Below are 21588 nucleotides of genomic sequence, written 5' to 3' on the forward strand. Positions count from 1 at the left end.
GCTAAAAGTGCTCTGGTCTTTGACCAGCAATATGGTCCGGGGGTTAATTGGTTAAACGGGATACTTTGAAGTGGCCATAAGAGAGCCTCATCTATCAGTGTGCTCCTCATCTCCAGTACAGAAGAATAATAGGAACAAAGGATGATACATTTCCCAGGGACACATCAATCCATGAGACCAAACGCTCTTTAGACTCTTTGATAAAAGGGGCTTTACATTATTCTCTCACAGTACCCACCTCTTCTGCGCCGGTGACGGAGTAGGCGTGGCCTTTCACCAGTTTCTGGAAGGTGATCGCCTCGGTCTCGGCAGCACTTGTGATCTGTAAAAGAAAAGGTAACACAAGTTCTTCCGCATGGCTGTACAGAGACAAAGCTCTCATGGAATATTAAACAAAAGAAAAGAACAATACAAAATGGTTGCTCTTTATTTATTTTTTATCTCCTTGTCACGGAACCCACACTCCACATAGTCGCTTTCATCTTTTTTTTAGAACCGGTCAAAAGAATCCCTTCAAAGAAAAACAAATAAAGGTTTTCTTTTTCATAGAACAATTTTCATTGATGGAAGTTATAGTACAGCTTCTATCAATAGAGGAGCGGGGCGGAATGTAAGTGGCATAGTCGGCACTCTTGACGAATGCCTATGACGGGTGCAACAGTTCATATTAACCATCGCATCACTGGAAGGGGGCACAGGACCAGGATATCAGTCAGGCCATTCTCATCAAATATAAGCACTACTGTAACTTGTGCTGATTTAAAAAAAAAAAATGAACACAACTTACACTATATTGTCAAAAGTATTGGGACGCCTGCCTTTACACACACATGAACTTTAATGGCATCCCAGTCTGATAGCCAGATTCAGGTATAGTTACGCCGGCGTATCAGTAGATACGCCGTCGTAACTCTGAATCCGCGCCGTCCTACATTTAAGCGTATGCTCAAACTGAGATACGCTTAAATGTTGCTAAGAGACGAGCGGCGTAAGTCTTCCTATGCCGTCGTATCTTAGCTGTCTATTTACCCTGGCCGCTAGGGGCGTGTACGCTGATTTACGCCTAGAATATGTCATAAATCAGCGAGATACGCCTATTCACGAACGTACGCTCGCCCGTCGCAGTAAAGATACGCCGTTTACGTAAGGCATTTTCAGGCGTAAAGATAAACCACCAAAAAGATGGCGCAGCCAATGATAAGTATGGACGTCGGAACCGCCGTCGAATTTCACGTCATTTGCGTAAGTCGATTCAGAATAGGGCTGGGCGTAGGTTACGTTCACGTCGAAAGCATTGACTATTTGCGACATGATTTGGAGCATGCGCACTGGGATACGACCGTGGACGGCGCATGCGCCGTTCGTTCAAAACGTCATTTACGTGGGGTCATGCTTTATTTACATAAAACACGCCCACCTATTCACAATTTGAATTAGGCGCGCTTACGCCGGCACATTTATGATACCCCGCGTAACTTAGGACGCAAGTGCTTTGTGAATACAGCACTGGCCTCTCTAACTTGCGGCATAACGTAAATTACATACGCTAGTTTTCTCCGACGGAATTCCACACAGACGATCGGAATTTCCCATCTGATTTTTTTCCATCGGAAGAATTTAAAACATGTTTTATTTTTTTACTCCGATGGAAAAAAAGTCAGATGGGGCCCACACATGATCGGAATTTCCGATGAAACAAGTCCATCAGACTTTTTTCATCAGAAAATCCGATCATGTGTACGCGGCATTAAGGTGTCAGCATACCAAGACATTTTAGACAATTTCGTGCTTCCAAGTTTGTGGGAATAGTTTGAGGATGACTTCTTCCTGTTCCAACATGAATACACACCAGTGCACAAACAAGGGCCATAAAGACATGGATGAACAAGTTTGGGGTGGAGGAACTTGACTGGCCTGCACAGAGTCCTGACCTCAACCCCCGATAGTCCTGACCTCAACCTGATAGAACACCTTTGGGATGAATTATAGCATAGACTGTGAGCTAGGCCTTTTCGTCCACATCAGTACCTGACCGCACCAATGCACTTCTGGAAGAATGGTCAAACATTCCCATAGACACACTCCTAAACCTTGTGGACGGCCTTCCCACAGGAGTTGAAGCTGGTTTAGCAGCAAAGGGTGGGAAAACTCAATATTGAACCCTAATGTCAATACTTGTGACATTTTAGTGTAGGTTTTAATACCACAGAGGTGGTGCCACAACACACCAGTAGCCTGCAGAGGGTGTACAAATAGGGCTACACATGAATAGAGAAATCTAGCTATGACTAAGTGGGAAGCGTGTGGGACTTTTGCAGAGAGACCACTGCTTCCACCATTTTGCTTTTAAATGTCCTTATTTCTTCTGAGAAATCCTCACTTCCTGTTCTTCTGTCTGTAACTCCACACAGTAATGCAAGGCTTTCTCCCTGGTGTGGAGTGTCGTGCTCGCCCCCTCCCTTGGACTACAGAAGAGTCAGGACGCTCTCTACGTTGCAGATATAGAAAGGAGCTGTGTGTTAGTGGGCGTCCTGACTCTCCTGTAGTCCAAGGCAGGGGGCGCGCACGACACTCAGGGCCGATCCTAGGCAGGGTGCACAGGGTGCTCCGCACCCAGGCGCTGCAGAGGTGGGGGCGCCGAAGCTCCAAAGTGCTCCCCTCCCTCCTCCTTGTCTGTGTCCAGAGGTAGAGCGCATGTAGCGAGTGCTGCGGTTCCCCATCCCGCTTGCTCTCTCCGCTGGCAACTGACAAGAGCGCATACCTCCCGCTCTCCCCGGAATACGTGCTGGGTACCACAGCGTAGCCTATTATGGGAACACGATCTGACACTAGGCTCCACTAATTAATTCTGTCCGGTGTGCATGGAGCAGTCTCCCTGCCCCGCCCCCTTTGCGTGTGTCGGCTCTTCTCCCATAGGCGGTGTAATGAGAGGCTTCTGGGTTGGCCGTAGCTGCTGCCAATCATCCCGTGCACTCCCAGAAATGCTCTCCGAGTGCCACCCTCCAAGTAACCAAAGATGCCACGTATGCCCCGCCCCCTGTAATATGCTTCTGCTCCCAAGCTACAGGGATCTATTGGACAAGAACTGATCTATGGGGAGACCTGATGTGGGGGGCTCTGATGGGGGACACCTGCTGTGGGGGGCTCTGATGGGGGACACCTGCTGTGGGGGGCTCTGATGGGGGACACCTGCTGTGGGGGGCTCTGATGGGGGACACCTGCTGTGGGGGGCTCTGATGGGGGACACCTGCTGTGGGGGGCTCTGATGGGGGACACCTGCTGTGGGGGGCTCTGATGGGGGCAACTGCTGTGGGGGGCTCTGATGGGGGACACTTACTGTGGGGGGGCTCTGATGGGGACACTAATGAAGACTTCTTAGGGGAGCATCTCTGTGCCTGAGTCGTAGCCATAGAAACATGTGTAAAGGGGAGGAGTTAGTAAGATGACCACACCCATGTGGGAGCGCCAGAAATATTTCTGCACCCAGGCGTCTGTGACCCTATTACACTCCACACAGTGGCGGAACTACCGCCATAGCGACCCACGCGGGCGCTATGGGGCCCGCAGCCGAGTGGGGCCCGGCCCGAAAATCTGACTGCAGTCCCGACCGAGTCTCTCTCTCTCACATCGGTATAATCAGTGGCGGTGAGAGAGAGACTCTGGTCATTACGCTGCGCTGGAGGGAGGAGGTGGTTGCTGCACTGGTTGCTAACGCCTGTGCCGCTTGGCGTGTAGCAACCAGTGACATCACGGCTGCAGTGCACCCCTCCGTGTTCAGTGCTGAAAGCGCGGGAGGATTTCACTTCCTCCTCCTCCTCCTCCTCCAACCTCCGCGCTACAGCTCTGTCTCCTGGGGCCCAACAAAGCTGAGCTCCGACCGAGGCCGCCCCCTGACATAGCAGAGAGGGACACATTTGCAGCAACTGAGAGGGAGAGCAACAGCATCTGAGAACAGCAGCCAACAACAGAGAGTGGTGGCCCCGGTGAGCAGCAGGAGGCTGACTGGAAGGAACAGCGCGAGAGGGAGTGAGAGAGAAGACCTGACCTGAGCAGCAGTGACATCCTCCCAGTCCCAGAGCCTGCACACCTTCCCCCAACGTCTGCTCCAGCTGTGCCTGTCAGCAAGAAAAAACAGGCTGACCGAGGACAGAGGACAAGGATGGTCTGGAGGTAGGTGCATCACACACACCTACCCACAGACAGGGGCTGGGACAGGGTGTACAGGAAGGACTGCAGGCCAGCTTAGGGGGTCAATTTCTCTCTCTCTTCCACCCCCCCTCTCTCTTCCATCCCCTCTCTCTCCCATCCAGCCCCTCTCTCTCTCATCCAGCCCCTCTCTCTCTCTCTTCCATCCCCTCTCTCTCCCATCCAGCCCCTCTCTCTCTCATCCAGCCCCTCTCTCTCTCATCCAGCCCCTCTCTCTCCCATCCAGCCCCTCTCTCTCTCTCATCCAGCCCCCCTCTCTCTCATCCAGCCCCTCTCTCTCCCATCCAGCCCCTCTCTCTCTCTCATCCAGCCCCTCTCTCTCTCATCCAGCCCCTCTTTCTCTCATCCAGCCCCTCTCTCTCCCATCCAGCCCCTCTCTCTCTCTCATCCAGCCCCTCTCTCTCTCTCATCCAGCCCCTCTCTCTCCCATCCAGCCCCTCTCTCTCTCATCCAGCCCCTCTCTCTCTCATCCAGCCCCTCTCTCTCTCATCCAGCCCCTCTCTCTCTCATCCAGCCCCTCTCACTCTCATCCAGCCCCTCTCTCTCCCATCCAGCCCCTCTCACTCTCATCCAGCCCCTCTCTCTCTCTCATCCAGCCCCTCTCTCTCCCATCCAGCCCCTCTCTCTCCCATCCAGCCCCTCTCTCTCCCATCCAGCCCCTCTCTCTCTCATCCAGCCCCTCTCTCTCCCATCCAGCCCCTCTCTCTCTCTCATCCAGCCCCTCTCTCTCTCTCATCCAGCCCCTCTCTCTCTCATCCAGCCCCTCTCTCTCCCATCCAGACCCTCTCTCTCTCATCCAGACCCTCTCTCTCTCATCCAGCCCCTCTCTCTCCCATCCAGCCCCTCTCTCTCCCATCCAGCCCCTCTCTCTCTCATCCAGCCCCTCTCTCTCCCATCCAGCCCCTCTCTCTCTCTCATCCAGCCCCTCTCTCTCCCATCCAGCCCCTCTCTCTCTCTCATCCAGCCCCTCTCTCTCTCATCCAGCCCCTCTCTCTCCCATCCAGCCCCTCTCTCTCTCATCCAGACCCTCTCTCTCTCATCCAGACCCTCTCTCTCTCATCCAGCCCCCCTCTCTCTCATCCAGCCCCTCTCTCTCCCATCCAGCCCCTCTCTCTCCCATCCAGCCCCCCTCTCTCCCATCCAGCCCCTCTCTCTCTCATCCAGCCCCTCTCTCTCCCATCCAGCCCCTCTCTCTCCCATCCAGCCCCTCTCTCTCCCATCCAGCCCCTCTCTCTCCCATCCAGCCCCTCTCTCTCTCTCATCCAGCCCCTCTCTCTCCCATCCAGCCCCTCTCTCTCCCATCCAGCCCCTCTCTCTCTCATCCAGCCCCTCTCTCTCTCATCCAGCCCCTCTCTCTCTCATCCAGCCCCTCTCTCTCTCTCATCCAGCCCCTCTCTCTCCCATCCAGCCCCTCTCTCTCCCATCCAGCCCCTCTCTCTCTCTCTCTCATCCAGCCCCTCTCTCTCCCATCCAGCCCCTCTCTCTCTCTCATCCAGCCCCTCTCTCTCTCTCATCCAGCCCCTCTCTCTCCCATCCAGCCCCTCTCTCTCTCTCTCTCTCTCATCCAGCCCCTCTCTCTCTCTCATCCAGCCCCTCTCTCTCTCTCATCCAGCCCCTCTCTCTCCCATCCAGCCCCTCTCTCTCCCATCCAGCCCCTCTCTCTCTCATCCAGACCCTCTCTCTCCCATCCAGACCCTCTCTCTCTCATCCAGACCCTCTATCTCTCATCCAGACCCTCTCTCTCCCATCCAGCCCCTCTCTCTCCCATCCAGCCCCTCTCTCTCTCATCCAGCCCTCTCTCTCCCATCCAGCCCCTCTCTCTCTCCCATCCAGCCCCTCTCTCTCCCATCCAGCCCCTCTCTCTCCCATCCAGCCCCTCTCTCATCCAGCTCCCATCCAGCCCCTCTCTCTCCCATCCAGCCCCTCTCTCTCCCATCCAGCCCCTCTCTCTCTCATCCAGACCCTCTCTCTCTCATCCAGACCCTCTCTCTCCCATCCAGCCCCTCTCTCTCCCATCCAGCCCCCCTCTCTCTCCCATCCAGCCCCCCTCTCTCCCATCCAGCCCCCTCTCTCCCATCCAGCCCCCCTCTCTCCCATCCAGCCCCTCTCTCTCTCTCTCTCATCCAGCCCCTCTCTCTCTCTCTCTCATCCAGCCCCTCTCTCTCTATCTCATCCAGCCCTCTCTCTCTCATCCAGCCCCTCTCTCTCTCATCCAGCCCCTCTCTCTCCCATCCAGCCCCCCTCTCTCTCATCCAGCCCCTCTCTCTCCCATCCAGCCCCCCTCTCTCCCATCCAGCCCCTCTCTCTCTCTCATCCAGCCCCCCTCTCTCCCATCCAGCCCCCCTCTCTCCCATCCAGCCCCTCTCTCCCATCCAGCCCCTCTCTCTCTCATCCAGCCCTCTCTCTCTCATCCAGTCCTCTCCCTCTCATCCAGCCCCTCTCACTCCCCACTTTCTCTCCCATCCACCCCCTCTCTCTACCAACTCACCCCTTCTCTCTCTCACACCCCTTCTCTCTCTCTCATTCTCTCCCACCCCTTCTCTCTCTCTCTCTCTCTCCTACCCCCCTTCTCTCTCACCATCACCAAGCCCCTCTCCCCTGCCAAGTGGACACTGACTAACAGGTGACAGCTAAGCATGAGCTCCAGCGTGTTCGCATGCTACACGTGCGGAGCCGCCAGGAAGTCTGCACGGCACTGCGCTAATCACAGCCAGGGAGATATTACCCGATCTCTGCAGCCGAGCATCGGGACAATGTCTCCCTGGCTGTGATTAGCGCAGTGCTGTGCAGACTTCCTGGCGGGCTCTGCACCATGCAAACACGCTGGAGCTCATCCTTAGTGACAGCAAGTGGGAGTTAGTGATCCCATCCCTTCCTAAGCACTGCCACTTAACCCATGCCCCCAGCACTGCCAGTCTGCCACTGACCTCATCCTCCTAATGAAGGACTACAGGTCCCAGCATTGGCCCCTCAGAGCTGAAGATGTGACATGCTCCCCCAATGGGGGAGTAGGAATCGGGTAGGTCAGTGTAGTGATCAGGTAGGTCAGTGTAGTGATCAGGTAGGTCAGTGTAGTGATCAGGTAGGTCAGTGTAGTGATCAGGTTAGTGTCAGGTATTTCAATGCAGCAATCAATTAGGTCAGTGTAGGGATCAGGAAGGTCAGTGTAGTGGTCAGGTAGGTCAGTGTAGGAATCAGGTACAGTAGGTCAGTGTATTAGTCGGGTAGGTCAGTGTATGTGCAGTTTTTACCCCAGATGTGTTGTTCAATGGCATTAGTTCATTTTTTTTGGAGGGGGGGGGCCCCATACAGCATTTTGCTATGGGGCCCTGAGATTTCTAGTTACGCCCCTGACTCCACACCAGGGAGAAAGCCTTGCATTACTGTGTGGAGTTAGACAGAAGAACAGGAAGTGAGGATTTCTCAGAAGAAATAAGGACATTTAAAAGCAAAATGGAAGGATGAGGTAAGTGAAGGAGGACTGCACTAAGGTAAAGGAAGCTATTTAGGGGGAAAAAAATTGTACCTTTACAACCCCTTTGAAGGCCCAAAGCAGAAAATAAGAGAAGTTCATTGTTAGAGTTTATATTGCTTTTGACAATGTTTTTTAGTAGTGGTTTTAAGAGCCTCACTTACATCTATGGAGCAGCCCAGGAGAGAACCCGTCTTCAGAGCCTTCTGTATGATCTTGTACAAGTTGTTTGGAGGTTTTTTCAGTTCGTACCACTCGGCCAGACCCCCCGTGAAGTCTTCAAAACCCTCCGTGGTGGCCCCGCCAGACAGAGCTTCGTAAGACCCATTCAGCCTGTGTTTGAGGACAACAAGTTCTAAAATGCATCTGGATTTTATAGCACGGCCTATTATCTGACTCCTCCATCTTCTGCTAAAAATGGCCCCTGAAATGTTTGGTACATCTCTGTATTCGAATCAACAAAGTTAGAAATTCTTGCTGTAGTCTAAAGCCTGGTACACACTAATAGTTTTTTTTTCATTCTACCCAGCGATCGGAGCCGCTGTACTAACAAAACCATGTTAGTACATCAATCTTCCCCGCTGAGTTGTGTTCCGACAGGGGGACAGCCCCCCCTGTCAGAACACTCTGGTCAGCACTCTCTGCCATTGGCCGAGAGCGCTGATCGGGAGCCGGTTGGCTGTTGGATTTCCAGCATGGTCATCTGACAGAAGCAGGGCAAACAGCTGTCTTCTGTCGGACCGGCTGACATACACACGGGCCGAATGTCGGGCGGTTTTTATTGAACCAGCCGATGTCTCCTGACATTCGGCGCGTGTTTATTAGGCATTGGGATAGACCTACTGAAACCATTTTAGCCACTAATATGCAAATTGGCTGATCTCCTAAGCCAAAGACCTGGCGTAATTAGCTGTCTGATTTTTTTCTGTGTTGTTTATTCCCTTTTCCTTACTTTATGCAGTGCCGGCCCAAGACATTGTGCTGCCTGGGACCAAGAATGAAATGCTGCCCCCCCAGAAAAAAAATCACGCCAACCAAAAGGCCCCCGCATTCATTATTTTATATCATGATAACTAAAGGGGACCCGTCATGGCTCTATACATGTATAAAGTAGTATAAAGAGGACCTGTCATGGCTCTATACATGTATAAAGGAGTATAAAGAGGACCTGTCATTACTCTTTACATGTAAAGGATTATCAAGAGGACCTGTCATGGCTCTATAAATGTATATAGGACTATAAAGAGTACTTGACATGGCTCTATACATGTATAAAAGAGTATAACGAGGGCATGTCATGGCTCTATAGATGTATAAAGAGGACCTGTCATGGCTCTATACATGTATAAAAGAGTATAACGAGGGCCTGTCATGGCTCTATAGATGTATAAAGAGAACCTGTCATGGCTCTATACATGTATATAGAGGACCTGTCATGGCTCTATACATGTAAAGGAATATAAAGAGGACCTGCCATGGCTCTATAAATGTATATAGGAGTATAAAGAGGGCCTGTCATGGCTCTATACATGTATAAAGAGGGCCTGTCATGGCTCTATACATGCATATAGGCGTATAAAAAGGACCTGCCATGGCTCTATACATGTATCCAGGAGTATAAAGGGACCTGTGAATTGCCGGCGGCCGCAATGTCTTTTGCGCAAACTAATCAATGTACGCTAATTGTGTTTTTTTTTTTTTTGGTACCAAAAATATGTAGAAGAATACATATTGGCGTAAACTGAACAAAATAGTTTATTTTTAAAAATTTTGGGGATATTTATTATAGCAAAAAGTTAAAAAATATATATAATTATAGCACCAAAAATATGCTGCCCCCCTAAAAGTGCTGCCTGGTACCCATGGTACCACCCGGTCCCATCATAGGGCCGGCCCTGACTTTATGTAATCATCAGATGTTAGGGACAGTAACAAAGTGGATGTAGGAAGGCTGCCGCTCCAGGTGAGCACACTAGAACAATCAATGTCCACTCAGGAACCAATGGGTGCCGGCAATGCACGGGATATGCAAAAGAAGAAAGATATGGACAGCCGCACTCCAATTTCTTAAAAAAGACGTGCCCTTTATTGGGTAAAGGAAAAATACTAGCTATGACTAAGCATTGATATACAATGCGAAACGCGTCAGCTGTTTTTCCCACTGTGTGCTGATACCTGTAGTGCATTTTTCCTTTACCCAATAAAGGGCACGTCTTTAAGAAATTGGAGTGCGGCTGTCCATATCTTTCTTCTTTTGCATAACAAAGTGGATGTAAACCCACTTTCATCCTTTCTAAACTTCTGCCATAGTGCTGATCTATACGGATATAGATGCCTCCTGCATGTATCCTCACCTGTCAAATGTCTCTCCTCTGTCTGTTACGAGACCCGGAAAACTGCAGATTCTGTGGGTGGGTCTGTTGCCCGGAACTCGGTGGGTGGAGTCGTGATGTCAGTAGACTCCCCGTCCACCTCTACACTCCTAATATGTCCTATTTCTTCAGTGCGCACACCAACACAGCGCATTGGTAGGACACAAGACAAATTGCCTTGTCTATGCGTTGGGACCGCATTGGGCAACGCTGACTAGTACAGCCCATCAGGGATGGTGTGAATGAGCCCATAAAGTACGAGTTGCCCACCACTTACTTTGCATAGGCTTTCTCCATCAGCGCACTCCAAAATTCACTCCCTTCAGCTGAGTGGACGAAGACGAGCTCCCCATCCTTGGTAGGAAGTCTGTCATCAATAACCACATCCACCCATTCTCCAAACTGCCAGAACTAGAAAGGAAAAAAATGGAGACATTTTTAAAAATGGTATAAAGTATAAACTAAAGTTGGTAGCATGGAACTTACGTGGGTATTTACTTATGAACCAGTATTGTAGTTTACAATTGTCTCTTTCCAAAGCATCTATTTTTTTTCAGAAGCATTTTGTATACTAAACCTCTGCATCTTTTCACTATTTTGCATGGTAAATGATTAGCGTTTGTTACTAGAATATTGTTAGTAGCATTTGATTCTCTTTGTCTGTGTTACATTGTTGCCAAACATTCTGCTGGGTATGGCCTTATTCACACCGGTGCTGGCTCCTGTGTTGTGTGAATAAGACATTTGTTTTTGCACCTGCATTGGCCCCAAGCTGCGTGCCAGGCAGCCTGTGGAAGTGAATGCAGATGTAGCGGCTGCTCTGAATAGGTTGGCAGCTCTGAGCACACATTGCCCCCTTACGACCATTTATTTCATCCAGACCCATTAACCACTAGTCCACCGGGTCTATTTTGGCACTTCTCTCCTTCATGTAAAAATCAAAATTTTTGTTGCTAGAAAATTAATCAGAACCCCCAAACATTATATATTTTTTTTAGCAGACACCCTAGGGAATAAAATGGCGGTCATTGCAACTTTTTTTCTCGCACGGTATTTGCACAATCATTTTTCAAACGCCTTTTTTTGGGAAAAGAAAACAGTTTCATGAATTAAAAAATAATAAAAACAGTAAAGTTAGCCCAATTTTTTTGTATAATGTGAAAGATGATGTTACGCCGAGTAAATAGATACCCAACATGTCACGCTTTAAAATTGCGCACACTCATGGAATGGCGCCAAACTTCGGTACTTAAAAATCTCCATAGGTGACGCTTTAATTTTTTTTACAGGTTACTATTTTTGAGTTACAGAGGAGATCTAGTGCTAGAATTGTTGCACACGCTCTAACGCACGCGATGATACCTCACATGTGGGGTTTGAACGGCGTTTACATATGTGGGCGGGACTTGCATACGTGTTCGCTTCTGCGCGCAAGATAACGGGGACAGGGGCGTTTTTTTTTTTTACTTAATTTTATTATTTTTACACTTTATTTTACATTTTTTTTTTTTATCATTTTTATTCCTATTACAAGGAATGTAAACATCCCTTGTAATAGGAATCAGTGTGACAGGTCCTCTTTATGGAGAGATGTGGGGTCAATAAGACCCCCACATCTCTCCTCCAGGCTTACAAGCATGAAAAAAAGAAGATCACATGCCGACAGCCGCGATTGCGGCTTTTGTTTACTTCCGGGTATCGGGCGTGACGTCATAATGTCGCACCCAGGCCTCTGACGGTCATAGAGATGACTGGTGACCATCTGGTCACCAGTCATCTCTATGCTTTCCAGGCAGCGCCGACCGATTCGCTCTTCGGGCCCCCGATGGCACGGGAGAGCCCGGAGAAGCACCGGATGGCGGCGCTGCCTATAAGAACGATCAATCTGCAGGAACCGACGCTTTGATCATTCTTATCGTGCACAGAATCGGCGGCTGAAGACGGCCTGTAGCTGCACCCGTCATTCAGATATCACCGCACAAAGGGGAGGACGTCATATGACGTCCTCCTGTGGACAAGTGGTTAAAAAACAATAGGACACCAACAAGTAACACTCATTTTGAGGTGTGCACAGGGCTTGCAGGTGTACACACGGGCAAAAAGTGCGCCCGCACCAACATTTCATGCTGCCCAGATCAACAAATCAGAATGCTTTATTTTATTTCCAACTCTGCAATGCAGGAATGATAGCTGGAAGCCGATTGGTCACTCTAAGCAATAAGATATTTTCATGTTAGCAAGCATCGTGCATTAGCCTCAAAAGTGTATTCCAGTTCTAATAATGGCCGGTCTGACATTGCCGGATGCTTTTCCCTGGATTACCTGGAAGTGGAAGATCCCTGCATAGTTCTCCTGGAAGCTCTGATCTTTTGGGACCACCCTGGATAGGATCTGTTCATTGAGAGTGAGGGAGGCGATGGCAGCCAGCAGCCAACAATCACCTGGAAAGAAAACAGAAGAGATCTTTAATTGGAAAAAAACACCAATATTATTCAATAAAGTTCTGATTTTTAAGTGCTTATTCCTAAAGCCCGACCCCCAGACTTTATCTGTTTCTGGCCCCCCAGCAGGTATTAAACTAGAAAAAAAATGTGCTGGCTGCAATACTCACCTTCTCTGCGTCTCCCCCAGTAATCTCTTTTCACCAGCAAGCATATCCTTAAAGCGTAACTTTCGTGGAGAAAAGATATTCCCCTCTAAAGTGATCTATGTACATTGCAAGGATTGGAACAATTTTGTTGCAGATCCCTACCTTTTTTTATTCTGAAGAAATCCCTGTGTGTTTCTCTGTGCCCCTGGGCTCAGCGAGTCTAATGGGAGTAGTTTCATAATTATCAACCAACTGCTGCACCTGCAGGACTCTAAGGAAAGTTGTAGGGTCTACGGCCCAGATTCACAAAGGAGATACGACGGAGTATCTCAGATACTCCGTCGTATCTCTCAGAGTATCTATGCGACTGATTCATAGAATCAGTTACGCATAGATATCCCTAAGATCCGACAGGTGTAATTGTTTTACACTGTCGGATCTTAGGATGCAGTACCGCGGCCGCCGCTGGGGGGAGTTTGCGTCGTAAACCAGCGTCGGGTATGCAAATTAGGAGTTACGGCGATCCACGACGGATTTTCGCGTTCGCTACGTCGCCGCTAGTCTAGTTTTCCCGTCGCAAAGTTAGTCGTCGTTTTGGGTGCCTTAACTTTAGACAGCAAACGTATTGCTGTCTAAAGTATGGCCGTCGTTCCCGCGTCAAAATTAAAAATTTCACGTCGTTTGCGTAACACGTCCGGGAATACGGAAGTACGCTACGCACGTCGCCGATCGCAAAAATTACGTCAGTTCGCGCAAAGCACGGCGGGAATTTCGAAACGGAGCATGCGCAGTAGGTCCGGCGCGGGAGCGTGCCCAATTTAAATTGTACCCGCCCATTCGATTTGGACCGCCTTGCGCCGGATGTATTTATGATACACCGCCGCAAGTTTCCAGGTAAGTGCTTTGTGGATCGGGCACTAAAACTGAAAACTTGCGGCGGTGTAACGTAAACGGCTTACGTTACACAGGCGCAATTGTACCTGAATCTGGCCCTACATCCCTTTAGACATGTTCCTATTGGGAGTATATCACCAAAAATGACGTTTTTGTTGCAGAGGATGCCTGAAATCTGACTTGTATCTTAGTGCAGACTTCTGGGAAAATTAGTTAGTCAATCACACAAGCAGGACATGATGTTTATGGGGGTGTTCTGTACATATTCTCTGTACAGAACACCTTCGGGTAGCCATAATGCATTGCATTTTACAGAGCTGTAGATTGGAAAGGTAAATTTGAATAATATTTTATTACAATATGACTCGTGTCCCAACTGTATATTCTATATTGTTTTTTATCAATATAGGGGTGGGGGGTCAGCCTGCCAGTGCTGTGGACCATACGACTCACACTGCATCAAATTGGTCTGCATGGCTGTTGCCCTAGAAGGAAACTTCTTCTAAAGATGATGCACAAGAAAGCCTGCAAATAGTTTGCTGAAGACAAGTAGACTAAGGACATGGATTACTGGAACCATGTTCTGTGGTCTGATGAGACCAAGATAAACTTATTTATTTCAGATGGTGTGTGACGGCACCCAGGTGAGTAGTACAAAGACAAGTGTGTCTTGCCTACAGTAAAGCATGGTGGTGGGAGTGTCATGGTCTGGGGCTGCATGAGTGCTGCTGGCACTGGGGAGCTACACTTCATTGAGGGAACCATGAATGCCAACATGTACTGTGACATACTGAAGCAGAGCATGATCCCCTCCCTTCAGGGACTGGGCCGCAGGGCAGTATTCCAACATAAGGACCCCAAACACACCTCCTAGACGACCACTGCCTTGCTAAAGAAGCTGAGGGTAAAGGTGATGGACTGGCCAAGCATGTCTCCAGATCCAAACCCTATTGAGAAGCTGTGGGGCATCCTCAAACGGAAGGTGGAGAAGCGCAAGGTCTCCAACATCCACCAGCTCTGTGATGTCATCATGGAGGGGTGGAAGAGGACTCCGGTGGCAACCTGTGAAGCTCTGGTGAACTCCATGCCCATGAGGGTTAAGGTAGTGCTGGAAAATAATGGTGGCCACATAAAATATTGACACTTTGGGCCAAATTTGGACATTTTCACTCAGGGGTGTACTCACTTTTGTTGCCAGCGGTTTAGACATTAATGGCTGTGTGTTGAGTTATTTTGAGGGGAAAGCAAATTGACACTGTTATACAAGCTGTACACTCACTACACAACATTGTAGAAAAGTGTCATTTCTTCAGTGTTGTCACGTGAAAAGATAGAATAAAATATTTACAAAAATGTCAGGGGTGTACTTACTTTTGTGAGATACTGAATATGTTTTAAGCAGTTTTCCTGGAGTTCAGTTTTAAAACAATTAAACAAGGACTTGAGCTTCCCTTCTCCTATAAGCTCTTTGTTCAGTCTTGTACGGGTGCCTCTCCTGTACTGGAACTGTTTGATGCGATTTCACTGCACACTGGGAGCGTCCCACAGTGTTCATTAGATGCTCCACCAAATAAGATGGAGCCCACCTCATTCCCCGGCTGGAAGATGTACGACATCATCTAGCTCTTCCTCCCCACATGACTGTCCCTTACCCACCCCTTTCATTTACTGTATTTCAGTTATTTCAATCATGGGGCCAGCCTGCCTAGGAATGTCCACTTCTCCAGGTGAACTTCCACCTATCAAGGCATGTTCATATTTGCACAACTCCTCTCGAGATCTTCTGCGCTTAAAGCGATATTAAGATCAAAAAGAAAAAAATGTAAAATATTGCATCTTACCAATCATTAGATGTGGTGACTGCATCAGTTTTCTATGAGTTTTTTATTTATTTTTACAGCTTTAGGCCCCTTTCACACTTGTGAAATCTAAAAGTCGTGTGACTTGAGGCAATGCCTGTGTAATCTTCAGGTCTATGGACCTCAAGTCGCACCAAAGTCGGACCAAAGTAGTGCAGGGACTACCCTGAAGTCGCACAGATGTGAAATCATGGGGCACGGCTTGTCCTGCAATTTTGCAGTTTCCGAATCGCAGGATAAGTTGCGCAAGTGTGAAAGGGGCCTAAAAGAGGAGTTCCTCGTGGAGAAAATAAATACAAAATTCAGCAGCTACAAATACTGCAGCTGCCGACTTTTAATATTAGGACGCTAACCTGTCCCAGGGATTCTGCAATGTCGGCACCCCAGCCAATTTTCAGATAAACTCCCGGGTGCTGCTGCCGCCATTCCTGGTAGGGAAACTGGCAGGGGAGCCATTCTGCTTTACAGTTGATTTTCCTGCTGTGGATGTGGGAGCTGAGCTTTCTAACTGGCCCGTGGCAGAAGAAGGAGTAGGGGGGGGGGTCGTGTCACCATCTCCCAGAAGTGGTTACAGGTACCCATTCCCCCTCCCCCTGAAAGGTGCCAAATGTGGCACAGGAGGGCAGGGGGGGGAGCGGATAAGTGGAGGTTGCACTTTTGTGTGGAACTCTGCTTTAAGAATGGAGTACTAAGCCAGGGAGCTGTGATGCTTTCAGGAAGCTATGCACCAGTGGCGGCAGTGGCGGCTGGTGCTCAAATATTTTGGGGGGGCGCAAACGAAAAAAAAAAAAAAAACAATTGCAGCCTTACTGTGCCCATCAAATGCAGCCACTGTGCCATCAATTGTCACCACTGTGCCATGCCATCAAACACAGCCACTGAGCCATGCCATCAAACGCAACCACTGTGCCATGTTATCAAACGCAGCCACTGTGCCATCAATTGTCACCACTGTGCCATGCCATCAAACGCAGCCACTGTGCCATCAATTGTCACCACTGTGCCATGCCATCAAATGCAGTCACTGTGTCATCAATTGTCACCACTATGCCATGCCATCAATTGTCACCACTGTGCCATCAATTGTCGCCACTGTGCCCATCAATTGTCGCCACTGTGCCATCAATTGTCGCCACTGTGCCATCAATTGTCACCACTGTGCCATCAATTGTCACCACTGTGCCATCAATTGTCACCACTGTGCCATCAATTGTCACCACTGTGCCCATCAATTGTCACCACTGTGCCCATCAATTGTTACCACTGTGCCATCAATTGTAGCCACTGTGCCATCAATTGTAGCCACTGTGCCATCAATTGTAGCCACTGTGCCCCGCAATTGTTGCCACTGTGCCCCGCAATTGTCGCCACTGTGCCCCGCAATTGTCGCCATTGTGCCCAGTTAAATGCTGCCACTGTGACCTGTAAAATGCCCCCTTTCCCCCCCTGCCTGGCACTTACCGTTCTCGGGTCAGCCATCCTCCTTCCACGTCCCTCGATGACGCTTCTGCCAATCAGGTTACCGATAACCAGAACCGGGGAACCTCATTGGCTGAGACGCCTGTCAGTCTTATCCAAGGAACGCACCGCCGGTACACCCCTAGGATAAGCATTCAGGAAGCCGACTACAGCCTGAGGGCTGTACTCGGAAAGCCTATCAGAGCCAGAGGCTCTGATAGGCACTTCCACACAGCCAACCAGCTGCCGTTATCTGAATAGTGGGCGGCAGCGGCGAAAATACATAGATTCATGCAATGCATTTTAGTGGCTGTGCGAGAGCCAGAGGGGGCGGCGCTCTGGCGCCCTCTGTGGACGAACCGCCACTGAGTGGTGGTGTGTCCATAAGGGGAGCATGGGCACTGCCCCCTCTCTCCTGGCACTGCTCTATCACCATAGATAGATTCATGCAATGCATTAATCTATCCATCCATGGTCTCCGCTGACACCCCCTATTCAGGTGTCCAGGTCCCTTTTCGACCCCCGGGCACCTGAATTACAGCAGTGGGGGTGTTTTTTTGAAGCACCTGATTAGAGCCGTCGGCTCTAATAGGCGTCCAAAAAGGTGAACAGGGGGCGTGACCGGAAGCCGAGCTGGACGGACGTGCTGCCTAGGAGCTCCACACCAGCCCGCAGCATTTAGGCCGATTTCGGGGGAAATCTTTCAAATTTCATGAGCTCCTCCCGCACCACCAGATCCTCCACGTCCAGAGGACTCTCCCTGCCGTTGTCCGGAGCCTCCACGTCCTTCAGGGACTATTTTAAGATCCCCGACATGCCGCCGGGCAGCCATAGCAAGATGGCGCCGGACGCCGAGGCCTGTCAGCACCGCGGCCTCGCCCCGCAGCACGGGCAGAATACAGCTCCGCCACAGGCCCCCAGGGATCCACCGCCATCCCCGCAGAGGACATCGGACCCCGATGGGTCCCAGCAAGGGGTGAGTGACCGAGGCCATCAGCCTCAGATGCCGCCCGTGCGGCGCGGCGACCAGGCCGCAACGCATCCTCCGTCGCAGTTGCGGCAGAACGCGGAGACCACCCCCGGACCGAACCAAGCGGCGCAGGCCGTGGGGTCACAGGACACTGCCACCAGGCCAGCCTCCCCCCCGGATCCACTTCTGGACTTCCCGGCCCTGCCAAGCCCATCGCACCCCCCCGCGACGGTGCGGCCTAGCTCACCCCAGGCGCACAGCTTCACCTCTGTGTGGGCCCCGGATCCACCGCAAGCCCAGAGAACCTCACGCTCTGCAGACCCGCTCCGGACAGGGGCTCAGACAGCATATCACCCCCTCCTCTCCTATGCCCAGATGACACAGGCCAGCATGCCATCCCAGGGGGACGTACCCCCGGGGTCCACCCTACAGCCCCCCCTGACCATGCCATGGACTGACTCGGGGGCTCCCCCGTCCAAACACCCCCCGTCCCGAACCAAGAGCCCCACCGTTGGGCCCCATTGTCACACAACCTCTACATCCCCCCACCAGCCGTGGGGCCCGGATGGAGCCGAGCAGCCCTCCTGGCAGACCTATTTGCAAGCCTTCCCCACAAAGGAGGACTTTAAGCAACTGATTGCGGATGTAAAAGACACTTGCCGGACTGAAATTCAAACCATTCAAGCAGGCCTTAAACACCTGGCCGATAGAGTAGAGATGGCTGAAGAAGAGATACAGGAGACTAAAATGGCCGTACATAGGACCCAACTTCAGGGCTCTGAACACCGCCTTATGTTACGGGACATGCAGCGCCACTTGGAGGACCTGGACAACAGGGGGCGCCGCAATAACATTAGAGTGCGAGGCCTCCCTGAGGCAGATGAAGCTGAAGATTTGCAAAAAACGCTCCAGACGATGTTTAATGACCTCACAGGGGCTCCCCTGGACAAACACATTGAAATAGACAGAGCTCATAGGGCCCTGCGCCCGAAAGGCCCCGCCTCTAAACCACGGGACGTTATTTGCCGCATACAATCATATCCGCTGAAGGAGACCATCATGCGCAAAGCCCGCGCTGTCCGTGACCTAGTGTTCGACAACTCCCCGATACAACTTTATCCAGACCTCTCATGGATCACGCTCCAGAAGCGGAGACTCCTGCAACCACTACTACGCTCCCTGCAAGAACGGAACATTCTTTATAGATGGGGCTTCCCCTTTAGCTTAACGGCTAAACATCAAGGGAGATCGGCGATCCTGCGATACCCCGAAGACCTAGACTCTTTCTGTGACGCCATGGACATCCCTGTCCCTCAACTACCTGATTGGGACCTGGTGGCCACTCCCCCTCCACCCCCGGTGGTCTGGCAGAAGGTTCCACCGAATAAACGCTCCAAGGGCCCGGAGCCCTCCCGCCGATCCCCCAGGCACAGATCCGAAGGCCCTGGTGTTGGAAGGCCCTTCCCCCTGATGACCAGCTGATCAAATGGCGAAACCCGACCTGTCCGGCCGGACACCACGAAGCACTGATCTGTACTCCCCCTTCCCTTTTTTTTCTTTTTAGATTGGTTCTTTATTATCTGTTTCGTGCGATGCAAGTTCATGACTGTCCCCTTCTCTTTTTTTTGGAAGCTCAGGTGCTCCAAATCCCTGCCTCTCCCCCGAAGGCCCTCGCTACATTTTTGTTTTCTATTTAACGGGCTGCCCTGAGGCGCCCCTGTCTGGACTGACCGGATTTCTGGATGCTGATCCCCCCTAGTGGCTACCCGCTAGAGAGTTCCTCCCTGGACTTCGGTCCCTCCGAGTCTCCCCGGCCCGGACATCTTAAATCTCCCGGCCGGGGAGTCCATTTGGAACTTATATGGCCCGTGACCCCTTGGTCACCCAGGGCATGTATGAGAATGTTTATCGTGTTTACTCTGTGTGTTCTTACTCTTTTTTCTTTCCCCCTTTCTAGAGCTCCCTGCTCCTGCTCTCCGCAGCCTGTGCCTCGTCCCCATTGGCCCCCGGCCTTCCTCGCGCTGATGTCACGCTCCTTGACCTGGACTCGTCGCCTGCTCCACCAGATAAGTATACGAGTAGCGCACCCCCTCCTAGGCTATGGCTAGAATTTTTTCATTAAATGTACATGGGCTAAATTCCAACAAGAAACGACACCTGGCGCTCCGAGAGTTTAGGCAATCAGGGGCAGATATTATCATGGTGCAGGAAACCCACTTTGATAGGGCTGACTCTTTTACATTTGCAGCCCGACACTTTCCCCAGGTATACCAGGCTTTTGGACCAAACAAGAAGGCGGGCGTAGCCATCCTCTTTAAAAAGGGGTCCCCTTTTACATGCTCCTCCACATATTTAGACCCTCGGGGACACTTTCTCATCCTCAGGGGCCTGTGGCAGTCACAGGCCATTACCCTCTGCGTAGTCTACGCTCCCAACACACATCAGCACCATTTCTTAACCAGGGTTCATGCCCGACTTTTCCGAGAGTCCCATGACATACTGGTGATCGGAGGAGACTTTAACCTGGCACACTCGGCTACCTGGGATCGCCTAGTGGCAAACACCCAGACCTCACAAACCCGGGCCCTAAGGGATTCAAAGTTGTTTCGCCAACTGACTAGGAAACACGCACTCTTTGATGCCTGGCGAGCCCTCCACCCAGGAGATCGCCAGTATACATTTTATTCGGCCCCACATCGCACACACACGCGGATAGACTACTTTTTCGTGAATAACAACACACTTCGGATTGCAGAAGCGGCTAGTGTCCTGCCCATCTCCTGGTCGGACCATGCCCCCATCACACTGTCCCTGAATTTAACCGCGCCCCTCCGCCGGCCCTATAACTGGAGGCTTAATGACTTCCTTCTGCAACACGCCCCCTCGAAACAGGAGCTAGAAGAGACCCTTCAGCACTACTTCGCTGAAAATGACACACCAGATGTTTCCACTTCCACCCTGTGGGCCGCCCACAAGGCGGTCCTGAGGGGAAAGTGCATGGCCCTCTCTTCGGCCATGAAGAAAGATGCCGGTGCTGCTAAAGCATTGGCCGAACGACAGTTGAAGGCCCTGGAGGCTAAGCTCCTGCAAAACCCATCCACCGCACTCCTTAAACGGATTGTCCAAACGCGCACGACACTGCGAGACCTCGCTTTAGGCAAAGTAGAAAAGGCGCTAACCCGCCTGAAGCAACTTTACTATGACAAGGGCAACAAGGCGCAGGCTCTCCTGGCCAGGAAACTGGCAGACCAAGCCCTTACCTCTACCCCACACCAGATAAAGAACAGGGGGGGCGATCTCGTAACACATCCTAGGGACATAGCGGCAGCCTTCGCGGACTACTATACGGACCTATATAATAAACCGGAAGTACCACACGATCCCCCTTCTCCCGACCTGAAGGCCCGAATGACCCAATACTTGGAACAAGCAGGTCTACCCCGACTTCAAATAGCAGACTTACAGGGCCTGAACGCTCCTATATCAGCGGAAGAGTTAGCAGACACTGTGAAAGGCCTCCCAGCCCATAAATCCCCTGGCCCTGACGGTCTACCGTACGAGTACTACAAGGCCTTTCTCCCGTTACTCAGTCCCCACATGACCACACTATTTAACGCCTTCCTCCACCAGACCCCAATCCCAAGTGACATGCAAGGATCCTTCTTGACCCTCATACCTAAACCGGATAAAGACCCAGCCTCTTGCGCTAGTTACAGGCCCATAGCGTTACTTAATTCAGACCTCAAAATATTCACCAAACTTCTATC

The 21588-nt window shown here is 51.0% G+C and overlaps 1 protein-coding gene across 1 annotated transcript in view; it reads right to left on the reverse strand.

The window, feature by feature from the left end:
- Positions 1-21588, reverse strand: part of LOC120937867 (calpain-2 catalytic subunit-like) — a 145237-nt gene that overhangs the window by 69031 nt on the left and 54618 nt on the right. Inside the window, exons 3-6 of the mRNA XM_040351393.1 lie at positions 12373-12491; positions 10328-10461; positions 7843-8011; positions 239-322 (exon numbers count right to left, since the gene is read on the reverse strand). Coding sequence (XP_040207327.1) covers positions 239-322; positions 7843-8011; positions 10328-10461; positions 12373-12491 — 506 coding nt within the window. The remainder of the gene's footprint in view (positions 1-238; positions 323-7842; positions 8012-10327; positions 10462-12372; positions 12492-21588) is intronic.

The sequence above is a fragment of the Rana temporaria genome, chromosome 4 (assembly GCF_905171775.1).
Source record: "Rana temporaria chromosome 4, aRanTem1.1, whole genome shotgun sequence".
In the NCBI taxonomy this organism is placed as follows: Eukaryota; Metazoa; Chordata; class Amphibia; order Anura; family Ranidae; genus Rana; species Rana temporaria.